Source organism: Rana temporaria, chromosome 4, assembly GCF_905171775.1.
Source record: "Rana temporaria chromosome 4, aRanTem1.1, whole genome shotgun sequence".
NCBI classification, from domain to species: domain Eukaryota; kingdom Metazoa; phylum Chordata; class Amphibia; order Anura; family Ranidae; genus Rana; species Rana temporaria.
The window spans coordinates 471,981,093-472,007,192 of record NC_053492.1 but is presented as its reverse complement, the minus strand read 5'-3'; the positions used below and the strand labels follow the sequence as shown (position 1 = coordinate 472,007,192).

Below are 26,100 nucleotides of genomic sequence, written 5' to 3'. Positions count from 1 at the left end.
ATTCCATCACTTCCTCGAGTTATCGCGGGATTTATAAAGAACTTGCTTCTTTCTAAATCCTGCGATAACTCGCGGCAGACCTCCGCAATGTCTCCTAGGAACAATGACAAAAACTCCCAGGAGACATTGCGGCATCGAGGAAGTGACGGAATACCCGCACACTACCCGATGAATCCATATACAGGAAGCGGCCAGTAACATAAAGGATTACTATGGTACAGTGGATCGAAAAAATAAAAAAACATGCGGTTTAGTAATTATGCATATGAGCGTATCATTTTTTTTTTTTTTTTTGTGGGGGAGTGGATCTTGGGTGGGAGTTCCCACACTTTTTTCCCCAGGACTTGACCCCTGGTTTTCAGGCAGAAAGTCGCACCATTTTACAGCGATTTTGACACGTTTTTTCCCGCGATTTTGTACAGGTCAAAAGGTCACCAATATAAAATCAGGAAAACGCCCAAATCTGCCAAAAAAAAAAGGTCCCAGAACTTGTTTGAGCTTCGGGCGTTTTGGAGCTTCTGGCTTCAGGCGTTTTTGGAGTGGAGATGTGAGCCATCTCCATAGAGAATCATTTTTTTTTTCAGGCCTCAAGCTACAAAACGCTCAGGTGTGAATGAGGTCTAACAACCAGTGAATATCGGTGACACCACCCCTTGTGACGTCAATGCACTCAGTCAATGACGTCACAAGGGGGCGGGTTCACCAGGTGACATCTCCTTAGTTATTAAAGAGCAGGATCTGGAGGCCGCCTTGTTAAAGGGGGCTTCCAGATTCCGATAAGCCCCCTGTCCTTGAGTTATTTTTCCCATCATGGGCGTGAGTGGGGCCCCATGTCAACAAAGCCCGTCTCTGTATGAACCCATTGGAGGGCCCACCAGTCAAGCCAATTTAATTCTTGTTGTAGCGTCTCCTTAGCCTCCACCAATGCTGTATCCTGGCCTAGGGCAGCACTTTGCAGGGGGGCAGCGTCCCCGCCGGCTTGCGCTACACTGTTAGGCAAATTAGTTTAGCACCCCCATAAATCGGCCGCACTTCCAGTATGTGGGCGGTTGGCATTCTGCAACTGTGGGGGGGGGCTTGCCTCTAATTTTTTACCATCCCTGTCCCATTGCAGAGATTTCCCTTCACTTCCTATCCCATAGCCAAACACAAAGTGAGAGGAAATCTATGCAAATTAAGGGAATCCATCCCGCCAGGCCATCAGAACTAGTGTCCCCACTTGAAAATTTTCAGGGTGGGTCTTAAACCGCAAGGGGTGTGGCCTTGACAGGAAGGGGTGGGTCATATTTAAATTAGGGGGTGCACGAGTTTAGTCAGGCCTAGGGCAGCACAAAACCTAAATACACCCCTAGCCTCCACCATGTTGGAATTTTCTCTAGTATCTCAGCTATATTGGTCCCCACCAGATTAGGCTACAATCCAAGCTTTATTCATGATAAAAGATTGGGATTTTAAATTCCATGTTCTAATTCCATGAATTCCACAGTTGCCAGGGGCCCAGATTCAAAGAGCAATTGCACCTGCGTAACCATAGTTACGCAGCGCAATTGCTTACTTGCGCAGGCGTAACAACTTCTCCTGATTCAGAGAGCTTGTTACGCCGACTGCAGCCTAAGATATGCGTGGCATAAGGCTCTTATGCCCTCATATCTTAGGTTGCATTCTTACACAGGCCGCTAGGTGGCGTTCCCGTTGTGGTCAGCGTATAGTATGCAAATTGCATACTAACGCCGATTCACAACGTTACGCGAGCCCTGCGTACGCAGTTTACGTAGTTTGCGTACGTCGGGTTTCGCGTAAGGCTGCACATGCTAAAAGCAGGGGCAGCCAATGCTAAGGATACCCGGCGTTCCCGCGTCGCGAGGTTTAAATTTTACGTCGTTTGCGTAAGTGAATCGTGAATGGCGCTGGATGCCATTCACGTTCACTTTGAAGCAAATGACGTCCTTGCGACGTCATTTGCCGCAATGCACGTCGGGAAAGTTTCCCGACGGAGCATGCGCCCTACGCTCGGCGCGGGACCGCGCCTAATTTAAATGATTCCCGCCCCCTACGGGATCATTTAAATTGCGCGCGCTTATGCCGGGCATTTTGCCGGAGCGCCCACGCAATTTACGGAGCTGCTGCTCCGTGAATCGAGGGTAGCGCAGAAAATTTGCGGGGGCGCAGGGCAAAAACGCCTACGTAAAAACTGTGCAAATGTTACTGAATCTACCCCAGGGTGTTTAGGATGTAGATGGAATACCCAAGTGGCGTAGACGTGTCTAGCTTCTCAATCATCCATGATGGTTCCTTTGCTCTCTCAGTTCATGCCGGTTGCTCCTCACGTTGGGTCCCGAAAATGTTCACCATTTAAAGCACAAAACGGCCCGTTTCTGCTTTAACAATTCACATTTAGAACTATGGGGTGAATGGAGCGGACTGTGGCCTTGTCATACTAACATCTACTCTTCACATGGACTTGGTAACACGAAGCTCCTGATGGTGACATCTCAGAGGGCTTTGTGCTGCTGCTTTGTAAAAGGCTGATCTTCCACCATTGCTGTGTGAAGAGCGATGCCGACCAGGAACTGGAACCTGCCAGAAGCTTAGGATCCTTCCCTGACCCCTGACCACCTAGACTAGGATCAATGAATTAAAAGCAGTAAGATGGGCAGAATTGAGCAAAAAAAATAAATGGAAATAAAATAAATAATAAAAAAAAAAAACCTGTGCTTGCGAAAGAAATGCAAACGCGCACGTGGGTCCCGAACCACGCCGATCGCCCCACACATCGGACATGCAAGGTATCGCTGTGAACATCAGAGAAAGAACCAGGGCCGATCCTAGGGTCACAGGCGCCTGGGTGCAGAAATATTTCTGGCGCCCCCACATGGGCGTGGTCATTTTACTAACTCCTCCCCTTTACAAATGTTTCTATGGCAATGACTCGACCACAGAAATGCTCCCCCATGAAGTCTTCATTACCCTGGGATCCTTACATGAGTTCTTAAAGCGGGGTTCACCCTAAAAAAATAATAATAGTAATTCTACCATGACATCCAGCATACTAGTGCGAGCTACAGTATGCCTTTATTTATTTTTTTTGCGCCGTACTCACAGTTTAATCCCGTAGTGAAGTTTCAGACTCCCGCGAGGAGTAGGCGTTCCTATGCAGAGGGGAACATGATTGACGGCCGGCTATGGCGCGTCACGCTTCCCGAAAATAGCCGAAATAGGACTTGGCTCTTCACGGCGCCTGCGCAGTCAGCTCCTAGTCTGTGCGCAGGCGCCGTATAGCGCCGTGAAGAGCCGAGTCCTACTCCGGCTATTTTCGGGAAGCGTGACGTGCCATAGCCGGCCGTCAATCATGTTCCCCTCTGCATAGGAACGCCCATTCCCCCGTGGGGAGTCTGAAACTTCACTACGGGATTAAACTGTGAGTACGGCGCCAAAAAAATAAAATAAAGGCATACTGTAGCTCGCGCTAGTATGCTGGATTTCATGGTAGAAACTTTTTGTTTAGGGTGAACCACCGCTTTAATAATAAACAAAATACAGGAAGAGAAGCAGAGTACTTTATTGGGACCTGAAGGGGGGGCCTCTCTGATGGACACAGAGAGGACTTCTGTTAGAGAGTCTGTTAGAAAGACCCCCAGACACGGTACAGGAGACGGTCAGGGACTGCAGACATGATACAGGAGACGGTCAGAGACTGCAGACATGATATAGGAGACGGTCAGAGACTGCAGACATGATATAGGAGACGATCAGAGACTGCAGACATGATACAGGAGACGGTCAGAGACTGCAGACATGATACAGGAGACGGTCAGAGACTGCAGACATGATACAGGAGACGGTCAGAGACTGCAGACATGATACAGGAGACGGTCAGAGACTGCACACATGATACAGGAGACGGTCACAGACTGCAGACATGATACAGGAGACGGTCACAGACTGCAGACATGATACAGGAGACGGTCCGAGACTGCAAACATGATACAGGAGAGGAGGGAGGGGAGAACTCTGCCTCATTGGCGCCCTCACCTCTGCAGGCGCCTGGGTGCAAAGCACCCTGTGCACCCTGCCTAGGATCAGCCCTGGAAAGAACAATAATTCTAGTGTCAGGCCTCCTGTGTAACTCTAAGCTGGCAACCTGTAAAGGCTTTTAAATCATCTCCTGTAGATAATTTAATGTACCATAGTTTGTCGCCGTTCGACGGGCGTGCACAATCATTTTTTGGACGTGCCCAATTTTACAGCAACACATGTTTGGTCATCTATCTACTCGGAGGGACCTCATCTTTTATATTTTACCAAAAAATGTTGTATTATATTTTGTCTCTGTGACATAAAAAATTGCAACAGAGCCGAGCCGAGTGTACTGCGCACTCGGCTAGGCTCCGCCCGCAGCCACGCGAGAGGAGCCGAAATCACAGGAAATCCGGCTCCTCTCGGCTCGGCAAAGGCGCCAAATCCAAAAACGGACACTCACAACGCTGGACGGACCCCGCGAGGAAGCTGCAGACGGACACCTCCAAAGCCGCAGACGGACACCCACAAGGCTGGACGGACCCCGCGCAAGGCCGCAGACGGACGCCGGACAAGGCCGCCGATGGACGCAGGGTGCGCGTTATATGCCGGCGCGCGGTATACCCCGATAAATACGGTAATTTTCAAGCAGATTTCTACACGTAGGAGAGAAATGTCAGAATCTGCCTGGGTAGCAAGTGGCTAGTCAATAACCAACGTCTGGCGCTAACATGGCGGCAACACATTGTTGCCGCTTATTGCGCAAGCAAAAGTCAAGTCTGCATATTTGATGATCACCAAGCGCACCGCAAAATCTGTTCCAATAAAATTTTATTTAGCAGAGCATGCAGCCCGCTTGTATCCTGCGACACCAAAGAAGGCTTTTTTTATGTCTAGCAAGATGCGTCGCTGGCAGGGTGTCGGAGACGAGGGGATCTCTTTAGCGCGGTGCCAGCTGCCTTGGCATATTTTCATGCCGTGTGATCTCACGGCTTAGCGGCACCTTGTTGGGATGAGACGTGGAACAGGAGACAAGCGGCGGGGGAGAAGTAAAGGTACGACGATCCGCAGCCATCTGTCCCCGTGGATGATGTGCAGCTTCCTGGAAAATTTCACATCTCGTCGCCATCGAGGCAGATCTGTCGCGCGTTCCCCCTCCCCCAGTTCGCCGGCTGTCTCCTGGCACGCCGCGCCCTCGCCGCTTCCAATTTCATCTTCGGCACGACCCAAGATGGACTTCCAGCTGACAGTCCCAACAGTCGTCGTGTCTGAACGCAACTCGTCTCGTTATCCTTCGCAAGCTGATTTGATTAGACCTCCCCGGGACGCCGCCGCCGCGCTTTTTTATTTTGCTTTAATTTAGTGAAGACAATCGGTGTCTTTTCTTTCCTGTAAACTAAATGCCATTTGCCGTGGGTAGAGCGGGGGGGGAAGCGGGTCTCCGGAAAATTGCTGCAGGCTCCGGAACATCTGAGTAACAGCCGGACTCTTACATTCATCTCCTGGGCCCAGCGGGGCGGCGAGAAGTAATTATTCTTCAGGCGGATTTGGGTTTCGGCTTTCAGAGTTACAAAGTCCTGAAGAAACAGAAGAAATTCTCCACCCTGAACAAGAATTTAGACCAGGTTCACAACTAATGTTACGTAAACGCACAATTTTACGTGAATGGGCTTCCCTACGCGTGGCGAATGTTCCAAAGATGCTACTGGACCCTTTTTTGGGCATCAAGCCTCATGTGTTTGGGCGCATTTGGGGTGCCATTAACAGTGTGCTAGATTCAGTAAGCAATTGCGTCTGCGTAACCATAGTTACGCAGCGCAATTGCTTAGTTGCGCCGGCATAACGACTTTTCTGTATTCAGAAAGCTCGCTACGCCGACTGCAGCCTAACATATGACTGGCATAAGGCTCTTATGCCGTCGTATCTTAGGCTGCATTCTTACGATGGCCGCTAGGTGGCGTTCCCGTAGTGGTCAGCGTAGAGTATGCAAATTGCATACTCACGCCGATTCACAACCGGACGCGCGCCCTACGTACGCATTTTACGTCGTTTGCGTTCGTCGGGTTCCGCGTAAGGCTGCTCCTGCTATTAGCAGGCGCAGCCAATGCTAAGTATACCCGTCGTTCCCGCGTCGCGAAATTTGAAAATTACGTTGTTTGCGTAAGTGAATCGTGAATGGCGCTGGACGCCATTCACTTTTAAGCAAATGACGTCCTTGCGACGTCATTTGCCGCAATGCACGTCGGGAAAGTTTCCCGACGGAGCATGCGCACTACGCTCGGCGCGGGAACGCGCCTAATTTAAATGATCCACGCCCCCTACGGGATCATTTAAATTACGCGCCCTTACACCGGGCAGTTTTAAGGAGCGCCCGCGCAAATTACGTAGCTACTGCTTTATGAATGAAGCGTAGTGCACGTAAATTATGGAGGCACAGCGTTAAAACGGTACGCTGCGCCTCCATGGAGGGCGCAATTCGTACATGAATCCAGCCCAGTGAATGGTGTTTTTCGGGCATTCCTTGAGTGCTTGTGAAATTGCATGCTTTGGCGGCCATTCACAGAACACTTACATGTGAATGGCGCAATCTGAAGCATGTAAGGAACCTACTGCAGCAAAGCTGACATCTCTAAAGTAAAAACAAAATGACATTTAACCACTTAAGACCCGGACCAAAATGCAGCTAAAGGACCAGGCCCCTTTTTGCGATTCGGCACTGCGTCGCTTTAACTGACAATTGCGCGGCCGTGCAACGCGGCTCCCAAAACAAAATTGGCGTCCTTTTTTTCCCACAAATAGAGCTTTCTTTTGGTGGTATTTGATCACCTCTGCAGTTTTTATTTTTTGCGCTATAAACAAAAATAGAGCGACAATTTTGAAAAAAATTCAATATGTTTTACTTTTTGCTATAATAAATATCCCCCAAAAATATATAAAAAAAAAGAATTTTCCTCAGTTTAGGCCGATACGTATTCTTCTACCTATTTTTGGCAAAAAAAAACACAAAAAGCGTTTATCGATTGGTTTGCGCACAATGGCCCAGATTCTCATACATTTACGTTGCTCCTGGGCAGCGTAACGTATGTGATTTACGTTACACCGCCGCAGGTTTACAGGTTTACAGCCTGATTCTCAGAACACTTACCTGTAAACTTGCGGCGGTGTATCGTTAAATCGCTCGGCGCAAGCCCGCATAATTCAAATGGGGCGGGCACCATTTAAATTAGGCGCGCTCCCGCGCCGAGCGTACTGCGCATGCTCCGTCGGGTAAATTACCCGACGTGCATTGCGCTAAATGACGTCCACCGACGTCATTTGCTTAGACGTTAACGTAAATGGCGTCCAGCGCCAATCACGGACGTCTTACGCAAACAACGTAATTTTTTTAAATTTCGACGCGGGAAAGACGGCCATACTTAACATTGGTTGCCCCTCATAATAGCAGGGGCAACTTTACGCGTCGAGCGCGCGTACGTTCGGGAATCGCCGTAATTTGCTAATTTACATAAGCGACGGGGAAAACGACGTCCGCGACACCTAGCGGCGGGAAACAAAATTGCATTTTAGATCTGACAGCCTTACGCCTGTCAGATCTAATGGGTATCTATGCGTAACTGATTCTAAGAATCAGTCGCATAGATACCCGGGGCCAGATGAGGAGTTACGACGGCGCAAATGGTGTTGCGCCGTCGTAACGCCTTTGAGAATCTGGGCCAATGTATAGCGTTTACAAAATAGGGGATAGTTTTATTGCATTTTTATTAGCCGTGTTTACACTCACCTCTCCCCGTTCTTTAGCTCCGGTGACCGATCGCGGGACTCCAGCGGCGATCGGGCCCGCGAGTCCCGTGGCAGCGGTCACGGAGCTTCGACCCACGGCTGGGCATTATACAATCACGTACAGGTACGTGATTGTGCCCAGCCGTGCCATTCTGCTGACGTATATCGGCGTTAGGCGGTCCTTAAGTGGTTAACCGGTTTTGTTGGCACCAGAAATCTCAAACATTGCAAAAGTTTTGACCCGAACGGCAAACCCTATTAAAGTCTATGGGACCCGAACTTGAAAAATCAAAAGTCCCCATTTTGAAGGCTTATATGCAAGTCATTGGCCATAAAAGGGTATGGGGGTCCGGATACTGCCCTGGGGGGACATGTATTAATGCAAATATTTAAAAAAAAAAAAAAAGATTGTTTTTACAAGAGCAGTGATTTAATGATTCTTAAAGTGAAACAATCAAAATTGGAAATTCCTTTAAATATAGTGCCTGGGGGGTGCCCTTAGCCTGCCTGTAAAGTGGCGCATCTGTAGCATGTATTGAACCTGCTGCAGCAAAACTGACATTATATGAAGTAAAAACAAAATGACATTTAAATTGCCGAAAAATACAATGTCATTGCTGGCAATGAAAAAAATGTTTACAAAAATAGCGTGGCCCGAAGGGCCTGGTATGGACCCTCACGCTATTTTTGTAAGCATGTTTGTATTGCCAGCAGTGACATTGTATTTTCCGGCAATTTAAATGTCATTTTGTTTTTACTTCATATAATGTCAGTTTTGCTGCAGCAGGTTCAATACATGCTACAGATGCGCCACTTTACAGGCAGGCTAAGGGCACCCCCCAGGCACTATATTTAAAGGAATTTTCCCCCAAAAATTAAATTTTTGGATAAAAAAAATTCATTTAGCTGTCAGTGGGGTGGCCCCGTTGACAGCTGATGACTCATCCATTGTTAAGGATGCAGCAGCCGGCTTCCTAGCCTACTCCTTAACTATCCAGCTATGCACTATGCAGCGCGCAGTGCATTGTGGGGTGCTCGGCGGGCAAACATCGGGTGTTTGCCGAACCGGCGATGTTCGGGTCAAACTTTTGCTTGGATCGAACTGTTCAACCAACTCTAGAACCAACATAGCCGAAATGTGAATGGAGCCAGTGCCGGTGAAATTTTAATAGAGCCAGTGCCGGTGAAATGCGAATAGAGCCAGTGCAGGTGAAATGTGAATGTTGCCAGTGCCGGTGAAATGTAAATGGAGCCAGTGCCGGTGAAATTTTAATAGAGCCAGTGCCGGTGAAATGCGAATAGAGCCAGTGCAGGTGAAATGTGAATGGAGCCAGTGCAGGTGAAATGTAAATGGAGCCAGTGCCGGTGAAATTTTAATAGAGCCAGTGCCGGTGAAATGCGAATAGAGCCAGTGCCGGTGAAATGTAAATGGAGCCAGTGCCGGTGAAATTTTAATAGAGCCAGTGCCGGTGAAATGCGAATAAAGCCAGTGCAGGTGAAATGCGAATAGAGCCAGTGCAGGTGAAATGTGAATGGAGCCAGTGCAGGTGAAATGTGAATAGAGCCAGTGCCGGTGAAATGTGAATGGAGCCAGTGCCGGTGAAACGTGAATGGAGTCAGTGCCGGTGACAGTGCAGGAGAAACCTGCGCTGGCTCAATTCACCTGCCCTGGCTCCAGTCACATGCCACCTGCCCTGGCTCCATTCACGTGCCACCTGCCCTGGCTCCATTCACGTGCCACCTGCACTGGCACTATTCACATGCCACCTGCCCTGGCTCCATTCACGTGCCACCTGGCCTGGCTCCATTCACATTCTACCTGCACTGGCACTATTCACATGCCACCTACCCTGGCTCCATTCACGTGCCACCTGCCCTGGCTCCATTCACGTTCTACCTGCACTGGCACTATTCACATGCCACCTGCCCTGGCTCCATTCACGTGCCACCTGCCCTGGCTCCATTCACATTCTACCTGCACTGGCACTATTCACATGCCACCTGCACTGGCACTATTCACGTGCCACCTGCCCTGGCTCCATTCACGTTCTACCTGCACTGGCACTATTCACATGCCACCTGCCCTGGCTCCATTCACGTGCCACCTGCCCTGGCTCCATTCACGTTCTACCTGCACTGGCACTATTCACATGCCACCTGCCCTGGCTCCATTCACGTGCCACCTGCCCTGGCTCCATTCACATTCTACCTGCACTGGCACTATTCACATGCCACCTGCACTGGCACTATTCACGTGCCACCTGCCCTGGCTCCATTCACGTTCTACCTGCACTGGCACTATTCACATGCCACCTGCCCTGGCTCCATTCACGTGCCACCTGCCCTGGCTCCATTCACCTTTCACCTGCACTGGCTCCATTCACCTTTCACCGGCACTGGCTCCATTCACATTGGTGCAGTTACCAGTTTAGGTGAAATGTGAATGGAGCCAGTGCAGGTGAAATGTGAATGGAGCCAGTGCCGGTGAAATGTGAATGGAGCCAGTGCCGGTGAAATGTGAATGGAGCCAGTTCTGGTGAAATGTGAATGGAGCCAGTTCTGGTGAAATGTGAATGGAGCCAGTGCCGGTGAAATGTGAATGGAGCCAGTGCAGGTGAAATATTAAAGCGTGACTTGTTAGGTATCTATTTACTCGGCGTATCATCTTCTGTCACATTTTACAAAAAAATGTAGGTATACATTGTGTGTTTTTTTTGTTTTTGTTTTTTTCAATAAATTGTATTTTCCCCCAAAAAAATTACATTTAAAAAAACTGCTGTTCAAATACTGAGTGACATAAAAAATTGCAGCGATCGCCATTTTATTCTCTAGAGTCTCTGTTAAAAAATGAATATAATGTTTGGGGGTTCCAACTCATTTCCTAGGAACAAATGCAAATGTAGTGGTAGAGGAGGACAGGTTTTGGTAGCAGCACCTCCCCCCCCTCCCCCATAGACAGCGGTCCATGTTCTGTGCAGGTTCTGGCTCCGCCCCCCGCCCCCCTCCATAGACAGCGGTCCATGTTCTGTGCAGGTTCTGGCTCCGCCCCCCGCCCCCCTCCATAGACAGCGGTCCATGTTCTGTGCAGGTTCTGGCTCCGCCCCCCCTCCATAGACAGCGGTCCATGTTCTGTGCAGGTTCTGGCTCCGCTCGGCGCCTCTGATCCGGGAAGATCAGCTTTTTACATCTGAAATATTCTTTGTGTCTCCAGGGAGGGTCCGCTCATCAGACTGAAAGGGGTCAGAGGGGGAGGGGGGGGGGACTCACCAAAGAGGATTATTCACTTACTGATTAGAGCGACAAAAACAAAGGATCACAAGCCGCCGTTACAGGATGACGTTCCATCGATCACTTCCATCCATCTGATTAATTCATCTTCTTATCTGATTACAAGAATTCTCACACTTTATATTAACCCCCAAAACACGCCGATCCCGCTCTCCCGAACCCCACCCACTTCACTGTGTACAGAGGGGGGAGATACATTGTATACAGAGGGGGAGATACATTGTATACAGAGGGGGAGATACATTGTATACAGAGGGGGAGATACATTGTGTACAGAGGGGAAGATACATTGTATACAGAGGGGGAGATACATTGTATACAGAGGGGGAGATACATTGTATACAGAGGGGGGAGATACATTGTGTACAGAGGGGGAGATACATTGTATACAAAGGGGGTGATACATTGTGTACAGAGGGGGGAGATACATTGTATACAGAGGGGGGTGATACATTGTATATTGGGGGGGTGATACATTGTATACAGAGGGGAAGATACATTGTATACAGAGGGGGAGATACATTGTATACAGAGGGGGAGATACATTGTATACAGAGGGGGGAGATACATTGTGTACAGAGGGGGAGATACATTGTGTACAGAGGGGGAGATACATTGTATACAAAGGGGGTGATACATTGTGTACAGAGGGGGAGATACATTGGCCCGGATTCACGTAGCACTTACGCCGACGTATCTCGATATACGCCGCGTAAGTGTAAATGTGCGCCGTGCCCACAGAACTAGATACGACTGAAAATAGGCTTCCTACGACCGACGTAAGTCTCCTACCCCGTCGTATCCTGGGCGCATATTTACGCTGGCCGCAAGGGTTGCTCCCATTGATTTACGATTTGAATATGCAAATGAGTGAGATACGCCGATTCACGAACGTACTTGCGCCCGACGCATTAATATACGCGGTTTACGTAAGGCTTTCGTCCGGTGTATAGTTATTCCCCATCTTTGAGGCGCAGCTCATGCAAAGGTATGGACTAGGGAACAGCCGTCGTATTTTACGTTGTTTACGTAGTAGTACGTGAATATGGATGGGCGTAGGTTACGTTCACGTCGGAGGCAGTATTTTCGACGTGATTCTGAGCATGCGCACTGGGATGCGTCCACGGGACGGCGCATGCGCCGTTCGTTCGGCCCATCATTTGCATGGGGTCACGATTCATTTAAATGGATCACGCCCACTTCCACCTACTTTGAATTAGGCCGGCGTACGCCTATGAATTTACGTTACGCCGGCGCAACGTTGGGAGCATTTGCTTTGTGAATTCCATGCTTGCCTCTCTGCGTTGCGTCGGCGTAGCGTAAATGAGATACGCTACGGCGGCATATATATGCGCCGATGTATGTGAATCCGGGCCATTGTATACAGAAGGGGAGATACATTGTATACAGAGGGGGAGATACATTGTGTACAGAAGGGGAGATACATTGTATACAGATGGGGAGATACATTGTATACAGAGGGGGAGATACATTGTATACAGAGGGGGGATGATACATTGTATACAGAGGGGGTGATACATTGTATACAGAGGGGAGATACATTGTATACAGAAGGGGAGATACATTGTATACAGAAGGGGAGATACATTGTATACAGAGGGGGAGATACATTGTGTACAGAGGGGGAGATACATTGTATACAGAGGGGGTGATACATTGTATACAGAGGGGGAGATACATTGTATACAGAGGGGGAGATACATTGTATACAGAGGGGGAGATACGTTGTATACAGAGGGGGGGAGATACATTGTATACAGAGGGGGAGATACATTGTATACAGAGGGGGAGATACATTGTATACAGAGGGGGAGATACATTGTATACAGAGGGGGGATGATACATTGTATACAGAGGGGGTGATACATTGTATACAGAGGGGGGATGATACATTGTATACAGAGGGGGAGATACATTGTATACAGAGGGGGGAGATACATTGTATACAGAGGGGAAGGTACATTGTATACAGAGGGGGAGATACATTGTATACAGAAGGGGAGATACATTGTATACAGGGGGGAGATACATTGTATACAGAGGGGGGAGATACATTGTATACAGAGGGGGGATGATACATTGTATACAGAGGGGGTGATACATTGTATACAGAGGGGGGATGATACATTGTATACAGAGGGGGAGATACATTGTATACAGAGGGGAAGGTACATTGTATACAGAAGGGGAGATACATTGTATACAGGGGGGGAGATACATTGTATACAGAAGGGGAGATACATTGTATACAGGGGGGGAGATACATTGTATACAGAAGGGGAGATACATTGTATACAGAGGGGGAGATACATTATATACAGAGGGGGTGATACATTGTATACAGAGGGGGTGATACATTGTATACAGAGGGGGAGATACATTATATACAGAGGGGGAGATACATTGTATACAGAAGGGGAGATACATTGTATACAGGGGGGGAGATACATTGTATACAGAGGGGGAGATAAATTGTATACAGAGGGGGAGATATATTGTATACAGAGGGGGTGATACATTGTATACAGAGGGGGTGATACATTGTATACCGAGGGGAGATACATTGTATACAGAGGGGGAGATACATTGTATACAGAGGGGGTGATACATTGTATACAGAGGGGGGATGATACATTGTATACAGAGGGGGAGATACATTGTATACAGAGGGGGGAGATACATTGTATACAGAGGGGAAGGTACATTGTATACAGAGGGGGAGATACATTGTATACAGAAGGGGAGATACATTGTATACAGGGGGGAGATACATTGTATACAGAGGGGGGAGATACATTGTATACAGAGGGGGGATGATACATTGTATACAGAGGGGGTGATACATTGTATACAGAGGGGGGATGATACATTGTATACAGAGGGGGAGATACATTGTATACAGAGGGGAAGGTACATTGTATACAGAAGGGGAGATACATTGTATACAGGGGGGGAGATACATTGTATACAGAAGGGGAGATACATTGTATACAGGGGGGGAGATACATTGTATACAGAAGGGGAGATACATTGTATACAGAGGGGGAGATACATTATATACAGAGGGGGTGATACATTGTATACAGAGGGGGTGATACATTGTATACAGAGGGGGAGATACATTGTATACAGGGGGGGAGATACATTGTATACAGAGGGGGAGATAAATTGTATACAGAGGGGGAGATATATTGTATACAGAGGGGGTGATACATTGTATACAGAGGGGGTGATACATTGTATACCGAGGGGAGATACATTGTATACAGAGGGGGAGATACATTGTATACAGAAGGGGAGATACATTGTATACAGAGAGGGGGGTGATACATTGTGTACAGAGGGGGAGATACATTGTATACAGAGGGGGAGATACATTGTATACAGAGGGGGAGATACATTGTATACAGAGGGGGAGATACATTGTATACAGAAGGGGAGATACATTGTATACAGAGGGGGTGATACATTGTATACAGAGGGGGTGATACATTGTATACAGAGAGGGGGGTGATACATTGTATACAGAGTGTGAACAGAGAGGGGTGTGCCCACCAATCAGCAGTAAGATGACATCTGATTGGCTACTCTGGGTCACAGCTGCCCTTTATATTGACTTATAGGTGACCCTGAGATGGGCGGGGTCATGTAAAAACTGAGATATATTATAAGTGATCTCTTCATTGTCATCATTACACTTCCATCGTCCAATCCCAACTCTCCGATATCAATCATCTCTTCTTCTACAGTCTACGGAACCCAACATCATTGGTTGGTCGGTTGGTGAAATGACTTTATTTGTGTGGATGTTTGAGTTGTTGGATTCACTTGGTCGATAAGTAATGCTGGCATGGCCATACGCAGCTCAAATTGCATCTGTGGGTGACCCTGTTGGCACTGCCCTGAAAAATTGAAGCTTGGTTGGAAATTGTTTAGTAGAACAGTGACTGCATTCTCCCAGATGCCGTCACTGCTTGGTATTCATGCAGCCTCCGTTTCTGTGGCTGCCTGAATACAAAAACCAGCAGCGAAGATTTCTCCATCCATGCTGTTTTTACCTAGATGGATAAATCTATTGATTTGTTTGATCAGCCTAATTTCATCGCTGAGTTGTTTGGATGATAGGTGAAATTGCTCTTCTGGGTGTGGATTGGCTGGTTAGTCGAGGAGGTGACTGCTCGGTGGTTGATTAGTTGACGAGGTGACTGTTGGTTGGTTGGCTGGTTAGTTGAAGAGGTGACTGTTGGTTGGCTGGTTAGTTGAGGAGATGACAGTTGGGGTTGGCTGGTTAGTTGAGGAGATGGCTGTTGGTTGGCTGGTTAGTTGAGGAGGTGACGGTTGGCTGGTGAGTTGGGGAGGTGACGGTTGGCTGGTTAGTTGAGGAGGTGACTGTTGTTTGACTGGTTAGTTGAGGAGAATACAGTTGCTTAGCTGGTTAGTTGAGGAGATGACTGTTGTTTGGGTGGTTTGTTGAGGAGAATACGGTTGGTTGGGTGGTAGTTGGGGATATGACTGTTGGATGGCTGGTTAGTTGAGGAGATGACTGCTGGTTGGTTGATTAGTTGACAAAATGACGGTTGGTTGGTTGGTTGGTTGGCTGGTTAGTTGAGGAGATGACTGTTGCTTGGCTGGTTAGTTAAGGAGATGACTGCTGGTTGGTTGATTAGTTGACAAAATGACGGTTGGTTGGTTGGCTGGTTAGTCGAGGAGATGACTGTTGCTTGGCTGGTTAGTTGAGGAGGTGACTGCTGGTTGGTTGATTAGTTGACGAAATGACTGTTGGTTGGCTGGTTAGTTGAGGAGGTGACTGTTGGTTGGCTGGTTAGTTGACAAGGTGACTGTTGGTTGGCTGGTTAGTTCAGGAGAGATGACTGTTGTTTGGTTGGTTAGTTGAGGAGATGACTGTTGGTTGGCTGGTTAGTTCAGGAGAGATGACTGTTGTTTGGTTGGTTAGTTGAGGAGATGACTGTTGGTTGGCTGGTTAGTTCAGGAGATGACTGTTAAATGGATGTTTGTTGAGCCAGTTGTTGCCAACTTAGTCACCCATGGCTTGAATCTTCAGACGATTTATCAGGAATCTGCTGAAATTGTCTGACATTAGATGTTGAAATTTTCTGGTTGACTGGTATTCAGAGACACTGAGTTTGGTGATTAGTTATTTATTTTTCTCTTGATTAGGGAAATGGTAGGTGAGTTGGTTTGATAACATTGATTTTGTGTGGTAATCTAGCAACAGGATTAGCTGGCTAGGTATTGGAACTTCCCTTAAATGAATAAGGTGGGTTGGTTGGATGGTTGGTTGCTTGACTGCTTGGTTGGTTGGATAGTTGGTTGGTTGGTTGGTTGGATGGTTGCTTGGCTGCTTGGTTGGTTGGATGGTTGGTTGGATGGTTGCTTGGTTGCTTGGTTGGATGGTTGGTTGCTTGGCTGCTTGGTTGGTTGGTTGCTTGGTTGATTGGTTGGTTGGTTGGTTGGTTGGTTGGTTGGTTGGTTGGATGGTTGGTTGGTTGGTTGGTTGGATGGTTGGATGGTTGGATGGTTGATTGTTTGGATGGTTGGTTGGTTGGATGGTTGGATGGTTGGTTGGTTGGATGGTTGGTTGGTTGGATGGTTGGTTGGATCGTTGGTTGGTTGGATGGTTGGTTGGTTGGTTGGATGGTTGCTTGGATGGTTGCTTGGATGGATGCTTGGATGGTTGCTTGGTTGGTTGGTTGGTTGGATGGTTGGTTGGTTGCTTGGTTGGTTCCTGGACTTATTGATTGGTGTAGCTCATTGCTTGTCATTGTTTTTCCTCGTCACTTTTCTTTTCAGTTCTCATGACATGGTAGGATGTCCAAAAACAATCAATAAAATGAAATGTGACAAAGCTTATAACCATCCCTGTGACCCTGCTTTCCAGATCTAGATGAACCCATCCTTACTGTTCACCAGACCATCAGCGATGTAAGAGGGAGTTTCTACCAGGAGAAGACCGTCTTCCTGCGATGTACTGTCAGCTCCAATCCCCCGGCCCGCTTCATCTGGAAACGAGCCACAGAGACCTTGTCCCAAAGCCAGGACAATGGGGTGGACATCTACGAACCTCTCTACACACAGGTAGGACATGTTTCTGCATCAATGAATAATTGCCTGCTAACAGCAAGGAACTAGTTATGGAAAATGATTCAGATCAGGATGTGCCATCGGAAGGAACCAACCCTGCTTTCCACCGTTGAAGGGGCAGGTTAGAAATCAATAGCCGGTGTTCCATTATGGATGTGAGTACCTGAGATCCATCTGCTCTTGGAAGCCTTTCGTTTGAAGCCTGATCCAAACAGGGCCGTCTTTAATGTTGATTGGACCCTGGGAAAACATTTTCTTTGGGCAATTTTGCTCTCCACCTGCTCTGAGGTGGAGAGCAAAATTGCCCCAAGAAAATGTTATATCGGCAGCATTCATATGTAAAAAGTTGAGGTCGGCGGCATTTATACTTAAACAAAGCCGGCATTCATATGTATATAATGCCCCTCTGTAGTGAGGAGATGATGTGCTGTAACCTCTAGCAACCAATCGGTGAGCAGTATTACTGTACAGTAATCTCTAGGAACCAATCAGCAAGAAGAAATCATGTGCTGTAACCTCTAGCAACTAATCAATGAGCCGTAATGTGTGCTGTAACCTCTAGCAACCAGTCAGTAAGTGGTAATGATATGCTGTAACCTCTGGCAACCAATCGCAATCACTGCCTGATCTGATACAATAAACTGATTTTAAGTCTGCTTATGACATCATCTGGGATGGACAAGAAGAGAGGAGGGGCTGCCGGGGGGCGGGGAGCAGCCGCAGCATGACATGAGAGAGAACTTATTACACACGCTTCCTGCGCTACTCTGCATGCATTGCTGGTAAACGATGTGCCCCATAATGTGCCATATGCCCTGTTATGCCTTTATGTGACCTGTATCCTGATGTGCTCTGTGCCCTGATGTGCCCTGTGCTCCGTGCCCTGATGTGCTATGTGCTCTGATGTGCCCTAATGTGCCCCGTGCCCTGATGTACCCTGTGCCCTGATGTGATCGGATGTGCCCCGTGCCCCGATGTGCTGTGCCTCAATGTGGTGTGATGGGCCCTGATGTGCTGTGCCCTGTACCCTGATGTGATGTGCCCTGTACGTGTTGTGCCCTGATGTGCCTTGTGTCCTGATGTACTGGCTCTGTACCCTGATGTGCTGTGCCCTGATGTACTGAGCTCTGTACCGTGCCCTGATGTGCACTGTACCCTGATGTGTTGTGCCATGGGCCGGTCTGGATGAAGTCCAGGGCCACATTTTTGTCCCAGTCCAGCCCTGTCTTCAGAAGAGGACCATGTGTACACCCTGTGCACTTTTTTGTGTGCTCACGTTTTTATGCACATAGTGTTAAGTTTTGTGAATTTGTTTCACTACACCATGGAGGTTAAAAAAAAAGAAAAAAAGAAAGAAAGAGAGAAGCCAGGGGCAGACTCAAAAAACGAAAATTTCCCATTTGAGTTCACTGACCCTTTAATACATTCATGTCAGTTTCGTACTCGTCAATTTAGGAGGTGACATGGCAGTCACCTCCAGTTGGGAATTAGGGCAGGGAGATTTCACTGTTGAAGTACGTATACAACACATAACGAAGACAGATGCTCTCTCAGCCATCAAGCTTCACTTTAAATTACTTAAATTTCCATTTTGAGTGAACTGGTCCTCTAATACTTTTATTCTATGTGGTTTTTGGATGTGACAAGGCAGTTTTCTCTCAAGACATACAGTCAGTGGCGGCTGGCGCTCAAATTTTTTTTTTTGGGGGGGGGCGCAAACAAATTTAAAAATTCGAAGAAAAAAACATCAATTGCAGCCTCACTGTGCCATCAAATGCAGCGACTGTGCTCATCACTTGCAGCCACTGAGCCTATCAAACGCTGCCACTGTGCCATCAAATACAGCTACTGTCCTATCAAACGCTGCCACTGTGCTCATCAATTGCAGCCACTGTGCCCATCAAACGCTGCCACTGTGCCACCAAATGCTGCCACTGTGCCATCCAATGCTGTCACTGTGCCATCAAATGCTCCCAATGCTTCCACTGTGCCATCCAATGCTGCCACTGTGCCATCAACTGCTCCCAATGCTTCCACTGTGCCATCCAATGCTTCCACTGTGCCATCCAATGCTGTCACTGTGCCATCAACTGCTCCCAATGTTTCCACTGTGCCATCCAATGCTTCCACTGTGCAATCCAATGCTGCCACTGTGCCATCAACTGCTCCCAATGCTTCCACTGTGCCATCCAATGCTTCCACTGTGCCATCCAATGCTGCCACTGTGCCATCAACTGCTCCCAATGCTGCCACTGTGCCATCAAAATGATCCCACTGTGCCATCCAATGCTGCCACTGTGCCATCCAATGCTGCTACTGTGATCCCCCTCACCCCCGCCCACTTGCCATCTGCCCAGCGCTTACCCTGTCACGGTGGGGCAGCGTGTGATGGCGATCGGTGCCTTCCACGTGTCTTCTCCCCTCCATGTGTCTTCTCCCGTCTTCTCATATGATTGGACGCCTGATAGGCGTCCAATCACAGCGCCTGACACGTCAGCCAATCAGGCGACTGGTAACAGACCCGGCAACCTGATTGGCTGAGAGGTTGGTCAATGTTAGCAAAGCAAATTCCTTTGGCTTTGCGAACATTAAGCTGAGTGAGAAGGAACACACATCGTTGCGCCCGCTTCTCACTTTTTTGGACACCTATTAGCGCCAAAGCTCTAATCCGGTGCTTCCAAAAAACACCCCAACTGCTGTAATTTAGGTGCCCGGTGACCGAAAACGGGCCTGACACCTGAGTAGGGGGTGTCGGCAGTTACCATAGATAGATTCATGCAATGCATGAATCTATCCATGGTGATTAGAGAGTGACAGGAGTGAGGGGGCGGCGCTCCTGCGCCCACTATGAATGCACCGCCACTGCATACAGTACTTCAGGCTGAGTGAGTGAGTGAGTAACTTGTATAGCGCTACAAATGCGAACTAAATAACCTCTTGGTTGAATGTCAAGAGTTTTAGAATGTATTTAGAAATCCCTTCATTGTCTTATTCTTATTCCCAAATCCATATCAGACCTCATCACCCAGTTCCTGTACTGAACCAGTCTCACTAATGAGCGAATCTGCTGTAGCTCGGTTAAACCTGAGTTTGATCAATTTAAGAGGAATTTTAACTAACTCAAATTTCAAACTTGTATTGTATTGGAGCCAATGGGTGTCATATTTGATGTTCGTTTTTGACCCTTTGGAGGGCCCAAAATGCATCTCTCCTCAAATTTAAAATCAATGGCCCGGATTCACAAAGCACTTACGCCGACGTATCTCAAGATACGCCGCGTAAGTGTAACTATGCGCCGCCGTTTCTGTGCTCCGTGCCCACAAAACTAGATACGCCTGAAAATAGGCTTCCTGCGACCGACGTAACTTGCCTACGCCGTCGTATCGTGGGCGCATATTTACGCTGGGCGCATTTGCCGCTCCCATAGATTTTCTATGCACATATGCAAATGAGGGAGATACGCCGATTCACAAACGTACTTGCGCCCGGCGCATCATATACGCGGTTTGCGTAAGTCGTATGTCCGGCGTAAAGTTATTCCCCATATAGGAGGCGCAACTCATGCTTAGGTATGGACCAGGGAACGCAGCCATCATATTTTACGTCGTTTACGTAGTACGTGAATAGGGCTGGGCGTAGGTTACGTTCACGTTGTAGGCAGTGATCTGTCGTATCTTAGGGAGTAGTTCCGACGTGATTCTGAGCATGCGCACTGGGATGCGTCCACGGGACGGCGCATGCGCCGTTCATTTTAAGTACTTCTATGACGCTTGGCCCATCATTTGCATGGGGTCACGCCTCATTAGCAGGGCTCACGCCCACTTCCACCTACACTGGCTTACGCCGAGGAAACCCAGCGTATCTTTAACAGCGAGTGGGAGCGAGTGCTTTGTGAATCCAGTGCTTGCCTCTGTGTGCTGCGCCGGCGTAGCGTAAAAGAGATACGCTACGGCGGCATAAATATGCGCCGATGTCTGTGAATCCGGGCCAATATTTGTACATTTCATTGCATTCAAGAGTTTGTATGTGGAACATGTCTTTGAAGGTTCCTCTTTATCCAGGTCTTGACATAGCTAGTAGTAGTCAGTCACATTTAACTAGGCTTGTTCTGTAATGTTGAAGATGTTTCATAGCTTATTCAAGCCACTTCTTTGGTTCTAATGAGTGTCAGGAAGATGCCCCAACATTTACAGCATATCCACTTAGGTAGCACCAATACCGGCCACCATGGAATGTGTCAAGGCAGATGTTGATTGTCCGAGAACATGATGGGAGGTGTGAAAGTTGTTCTAGTGACATAATCCCATCCTGGGTGTCAGGAATGTGATAATTGTTGTCAAATCACCAGCACAGAGGTGTTAAAACGGCATTATATTATTTTTATTATTATTATTATAATACAGGATTTATATAGCGCCAGCAGTTTGCACAGCGCTCTACAACATCGGGGAAGACAGTAGAATATATGAAAGACAGATGGTATTGAAGGCCTCCACCACGGTTTAGAGATGGCTGTTCCAGTTTGACGTAGATGGCCCCTTTCATGCCTATTGTGATCCAGTTGCCCTCTCTATCCAAAATCTGCACCTTACTGTCCCCGAAAGATTGTCGGGGTATGTTCCTGACACTTTCGAACTGTAGAAGTGGTTTGCAGAAGCTGCGGAATGTCTTCATCATTACTTAACAAGTCTAGTTGATTGCAACTATCTACCAGTGGCAGCCCGTCCATACTGTGGGCGCAGGGTCACGCCCCCCTATTTCATGCGCCCAGACCCTAATTTATATGTATAACAGCTCTGGTGAACGGGAGTGAACCACAACTGCGGCTAGTGAGGAATTTCAATGCACCTCTCTATGTGAGAGATCAGTATTGGACCCCAGGCATCACTCCACACAAACAGGAGTTTGGGGGTTCTCTACATCATCTCTTTCTCACATAAGGGGATGCATTGAGCTACAAGGGGTGAGACTAGACTTAAAAAGATACAATGCACTAGGAGATTCCAATGCACAGCTGTATGCAAGGGATTATCAGTATTGGACCCCAGGCGTCACTCCAATCTGAGAACATGAGTTTGGGGGTTCTCTATATCATATCCCTTGAACATACAGTAGTGCATTAGGCCACTAACGGAGTAGGTATAGAATACCTTCAACCCTTAGCATAGAAAAGTTAGAGCGAACGTGTTCTGTAACTTAGGGCCTTTAACAAATATGAACTTATGTCAAGCACGTAGTTAGTAAGAATAGTGATAACTAATATCAACAGCATAAGAGAGGCATATATAGCTCAGGTTATTGAAAGTAAGTTCCTTTAAGGCCTTGTACACACGGGCAAACATGTACGATGAAAACGGTCCGCCGGACCGTTTTCAGCGTACATGTCTGCCCGGGGATTTCTGTATGATGACTGTACACACCATCATACAGAAATCCACGCGTACTCGATACGCGGCGACGAGGCCGCGCCGTCGCCACGACAATGACGCGGCGACGTGCGCGGCCCTGCCAGTTCAATGTTTCCACGCATGCGTCAAAGTCAATCGACGCATGCGAGGGATGGTGGCCGCACGGACATGTACGGTAGGTCTGTACAGACGACCGAACATGTCCGACGGACAGGATTCCAGCGGGCTGTTTCTAAACAAGTTTGGAAATATTTGCCCGCTGGAAAAAGGCCCGGCGGGCAAATGTACGCTGGAATCCTGTCCGCTCGGCTGTACAGACGACCGAACATGTCTGCTGAAACTGGTCCGCGGACCTGTTTCAGCAGACATGTTCGGTCGTCTGTACGGGGCCTAAGATGTTCCTCAGAAACCAACACCATAGCACAACAGCAAGTCCCAAGTTAAGATGATAGTTTACAAGCCAACATTAGATAGCATTTGTCAAGCAACAATATCTGCAGCAGATCTTCCTAAAGTACTACAAGTAAAACATGTGCTACTTATCCGTTTGTAGGGCTTGAGACAAGGGATTCCGTAGTGTAGGGTGTCTACCAGGAATTTCGCTTAGGGTGCCAGCAATAATGGTTGTCTGGAAGCAGTGGCGTCTCCAGCTTTCATATTTAGGGGGGGCACATGGGGGGACAGGGACAAAAGTAGGGGGGCCAACTATAAAATGCAATTATATATATTTATCCTGGGGCCTTTACTACGATCCCACTATGGGCCCTTTCATATGTTCTGCAGTGAGCTCCCTTCCTACTATACTGGGGCCCCCCAGGGTGGCAGAAAACAAGAGATATATGTCACCAGCACACCAATAAAATATAAGGGTCCAAAGCAGTGGGAGAACTATCATTGTTGCAAAGGTTGTCTTGCCACCGGGCCCTGGTGTTCTGCCACAGTGGGGATCCCCAGCTGTCCTGGCCCTGCTATTTACAGCGCTGGTCTGGCATCTGTCTCCTTGGCAGCGGCGGCAGTCTATTAGGACCTAGTGCTGGTGACATTATGGGTGCATGCAGGGGAAGGCTGGCACTATTGGTTATAGAGAGCTGAGCCCCCAGCTGGTCACCTAGCAGCAGTAATGCTGTATAACCTTCTCTGTTGACATGCTGATCGGCATGTGATCCAGGTGATGCTCCCAGTCAGATCTAATAAACACAGTAATTATTAGCATCAAGAGTACAACCACATAAATATAATCAACCGTATGATCAGCAGCCATGTGGGCTCTATGCCTGTAAAGTGTGGGCTTTGATCAATAAAATCACTGATATTTATGACTAGGATTTGACTAAGAGCATCACCTGGATTGCATCCCGATCAGCATGTCAGAGAAGGCTCCACTGCTGCTAAGCAACCTGCAGGGAGCTCCACTGTCTACAACCAATAGAGATGGGCTCGGGTGTGTTTAAAATCCCACGTGCCCGATCATGCCAGGAAGCCGACACTCCACAGTGTTAATCAATGTATGGGCTGCCTAAGAGCTAAGACCAGCCATAGACAGTTTAAATCTCAGCTGGTTCAGCAGAAACTGGCTGAGATTTGAACCATTAATGAGCAGATTCTCTTATAATTATCACTAGTGGTTGCTGTATAGCCACTAGTGATAATCACTGTTTTTTCGGGAAAATATAATTGCTGGGCAGGAGGGATATTCCCCTGTCAGCACTGTCTGTGTTGATGGGGGAATCATGCAAGTTTCTTTCCTGCAATCTGTGGATGCAGGAAAGAAATGTGCACCGTATATTATCTGCCTAACTGAAAGTGAAAGTAAATTGTGAATGTTTTGAAAGAACAGGAGAGGGGAGGGAGACAGATGGGGGGAGAGAGAAGGGATGGAGATAATGTAGTTCAGTGATTACAGTGTACAGCAGTCTGCAGTGCACACACTTAAACACGGTCCAGGCTAGAATATCTGGTTGTGTGAGCGCTCGCATTATGCAGTGATGGCGAGCAGAGGGAGGGGGAGGAATCCCCTGCAGAGCTGACTGGGGACGCTCTCCCTCTCGGGGAGCAAAATACAAAAATTGCAAAAAAAAAAAAAAAAAAAAAAAATTTTTTTTTGGGGGGGCACATGGTGGGGCACAGCATGATGTTGGGGGGGGGGGGTCAGGGCCCCCTCTGCCCCCCCCTAGGGACGCCCCTGTCTGGAAGTAGATAGCATAATCGCTATGTAGATGTGGAGATTCTTAGTAAAGTTGATATGTAGCGTGGAGAGCGCTGGCAGCAAGAACGTAGCATGGCCGAGCTACGGCTGACAATAATAGGAAAAAATAAAAATTGCGCCAACTAATATATATATACTCAGCAAACAAAGCAGGTAGAAATATAACAAAAATGAACAAAAGTCCAAATAAAGGTTGAATAATGGACCAACGCCTCAGATATCGGAGATCAGGACGAACAACACCCAGGTGCACTTGACATCCGTGGAAACCACAATCACATGGAGAGCAGCTTACCAGATTGCAGATAAACAACAGCAGTGTATAATGATCCAACAGCAAGATGAAACCAGGGTGAACGGAACCACAGTGGGATTATCCTCAAAGTATGGAGACTCAGATGACCGAGCGTGTCAGACAACGAATCCGTGAATCATACCATAATAAAAGGAAACCGGACCATAGCGTGATAACGTTTAAAAATCAGGTTTAATAAAGATAAAAACCTAGTCACAGACATCCATAAAAAGTAGGCATGTACAAACAAATGCCGGCCAGCACAAAAGGAGCCCTTCCTCCTTGCGTTGAATGCGGTGACGTCACTGCACGCCGTCCCAGATGCGTTTCGTCATAAGTCTGACGTTTTCAATGGGGAAACACGCCGTTCTGTTGTGCCGAATGCAACTGATTGGTCACCCTACCTACAGGCTCCGGATTTTGTCTCACATGGCTTTTCCCCCCTAGATCTAAGTTTCACCCCCAAGGCCTCCTAACCAGCCCCTCTTCCCTGGATGCTGAGCTCCTTTCCCATTACAGCACTCTATACTGCTCCTCCTCTGCGGGGCTGAAATCACTTTATTTTAGAGCACAGCCAGCCAACCACGATCTACACAGGGTGTATCTGCCTACTGCGACTACACTGCCATTCCGAACAGAGAATTTCACAGGTCAGAACGGCAACATAAAAGCCAGATATACCCTGTGAAGACTGACAGACTGACTGTGTGTGAAGGAATGTGATTTCAGCCCTTTGTAGTCTGGCGGGAGGAGCTGTATACAGTGCTGGGATGGGAAAAAAGCTCTGCCAAGTGACCTGTCCTCTGATTTTCCAGCGGTGATCCCTGTCCTCTGATTCTCCAGCGGTGATCCCTGTCCTCTGATTCTCCAGCGGTGATCCCTGTCCTCTGATTCTCCAGCGGTGATCCCTGTCCTCTGATTCTCCAGCGGTGATCCCCGTCGTCTGATTCCCCAGCGGTGATCCCTGTCCTCTGATTCCCCAG

The 26,100-nt window shown here is 48.0% G+C and overlaps 1 protein-coding gene across 5 annotated transcripts in view; it reads left to right on the top strand.

Moving 5' to 3' along the window:
* MDGA1 (MAM domain containing glycosylphosphatidylinositol anchor 1) overlaps positions 1-26,100 on the top strand; it is a 424,007-nt gene that overhangs the window by 204,479 nt on the left and 193,428 nt on the right. For all 5 annotated transcript variants that reach the window (XM_040351805.1, XM_040351804.1, XM_040351807.1 and 2 more), the window contains exon 4: positions 17,006-17,202. In XM_040351805.1, the coding sequence (XP_040207739.1) occupies positions 17,006-17,202 (197 nt within the window). The remainder of the gene's footprint in view (positions 1-17,005; positions 17,203-26,100) is intronic.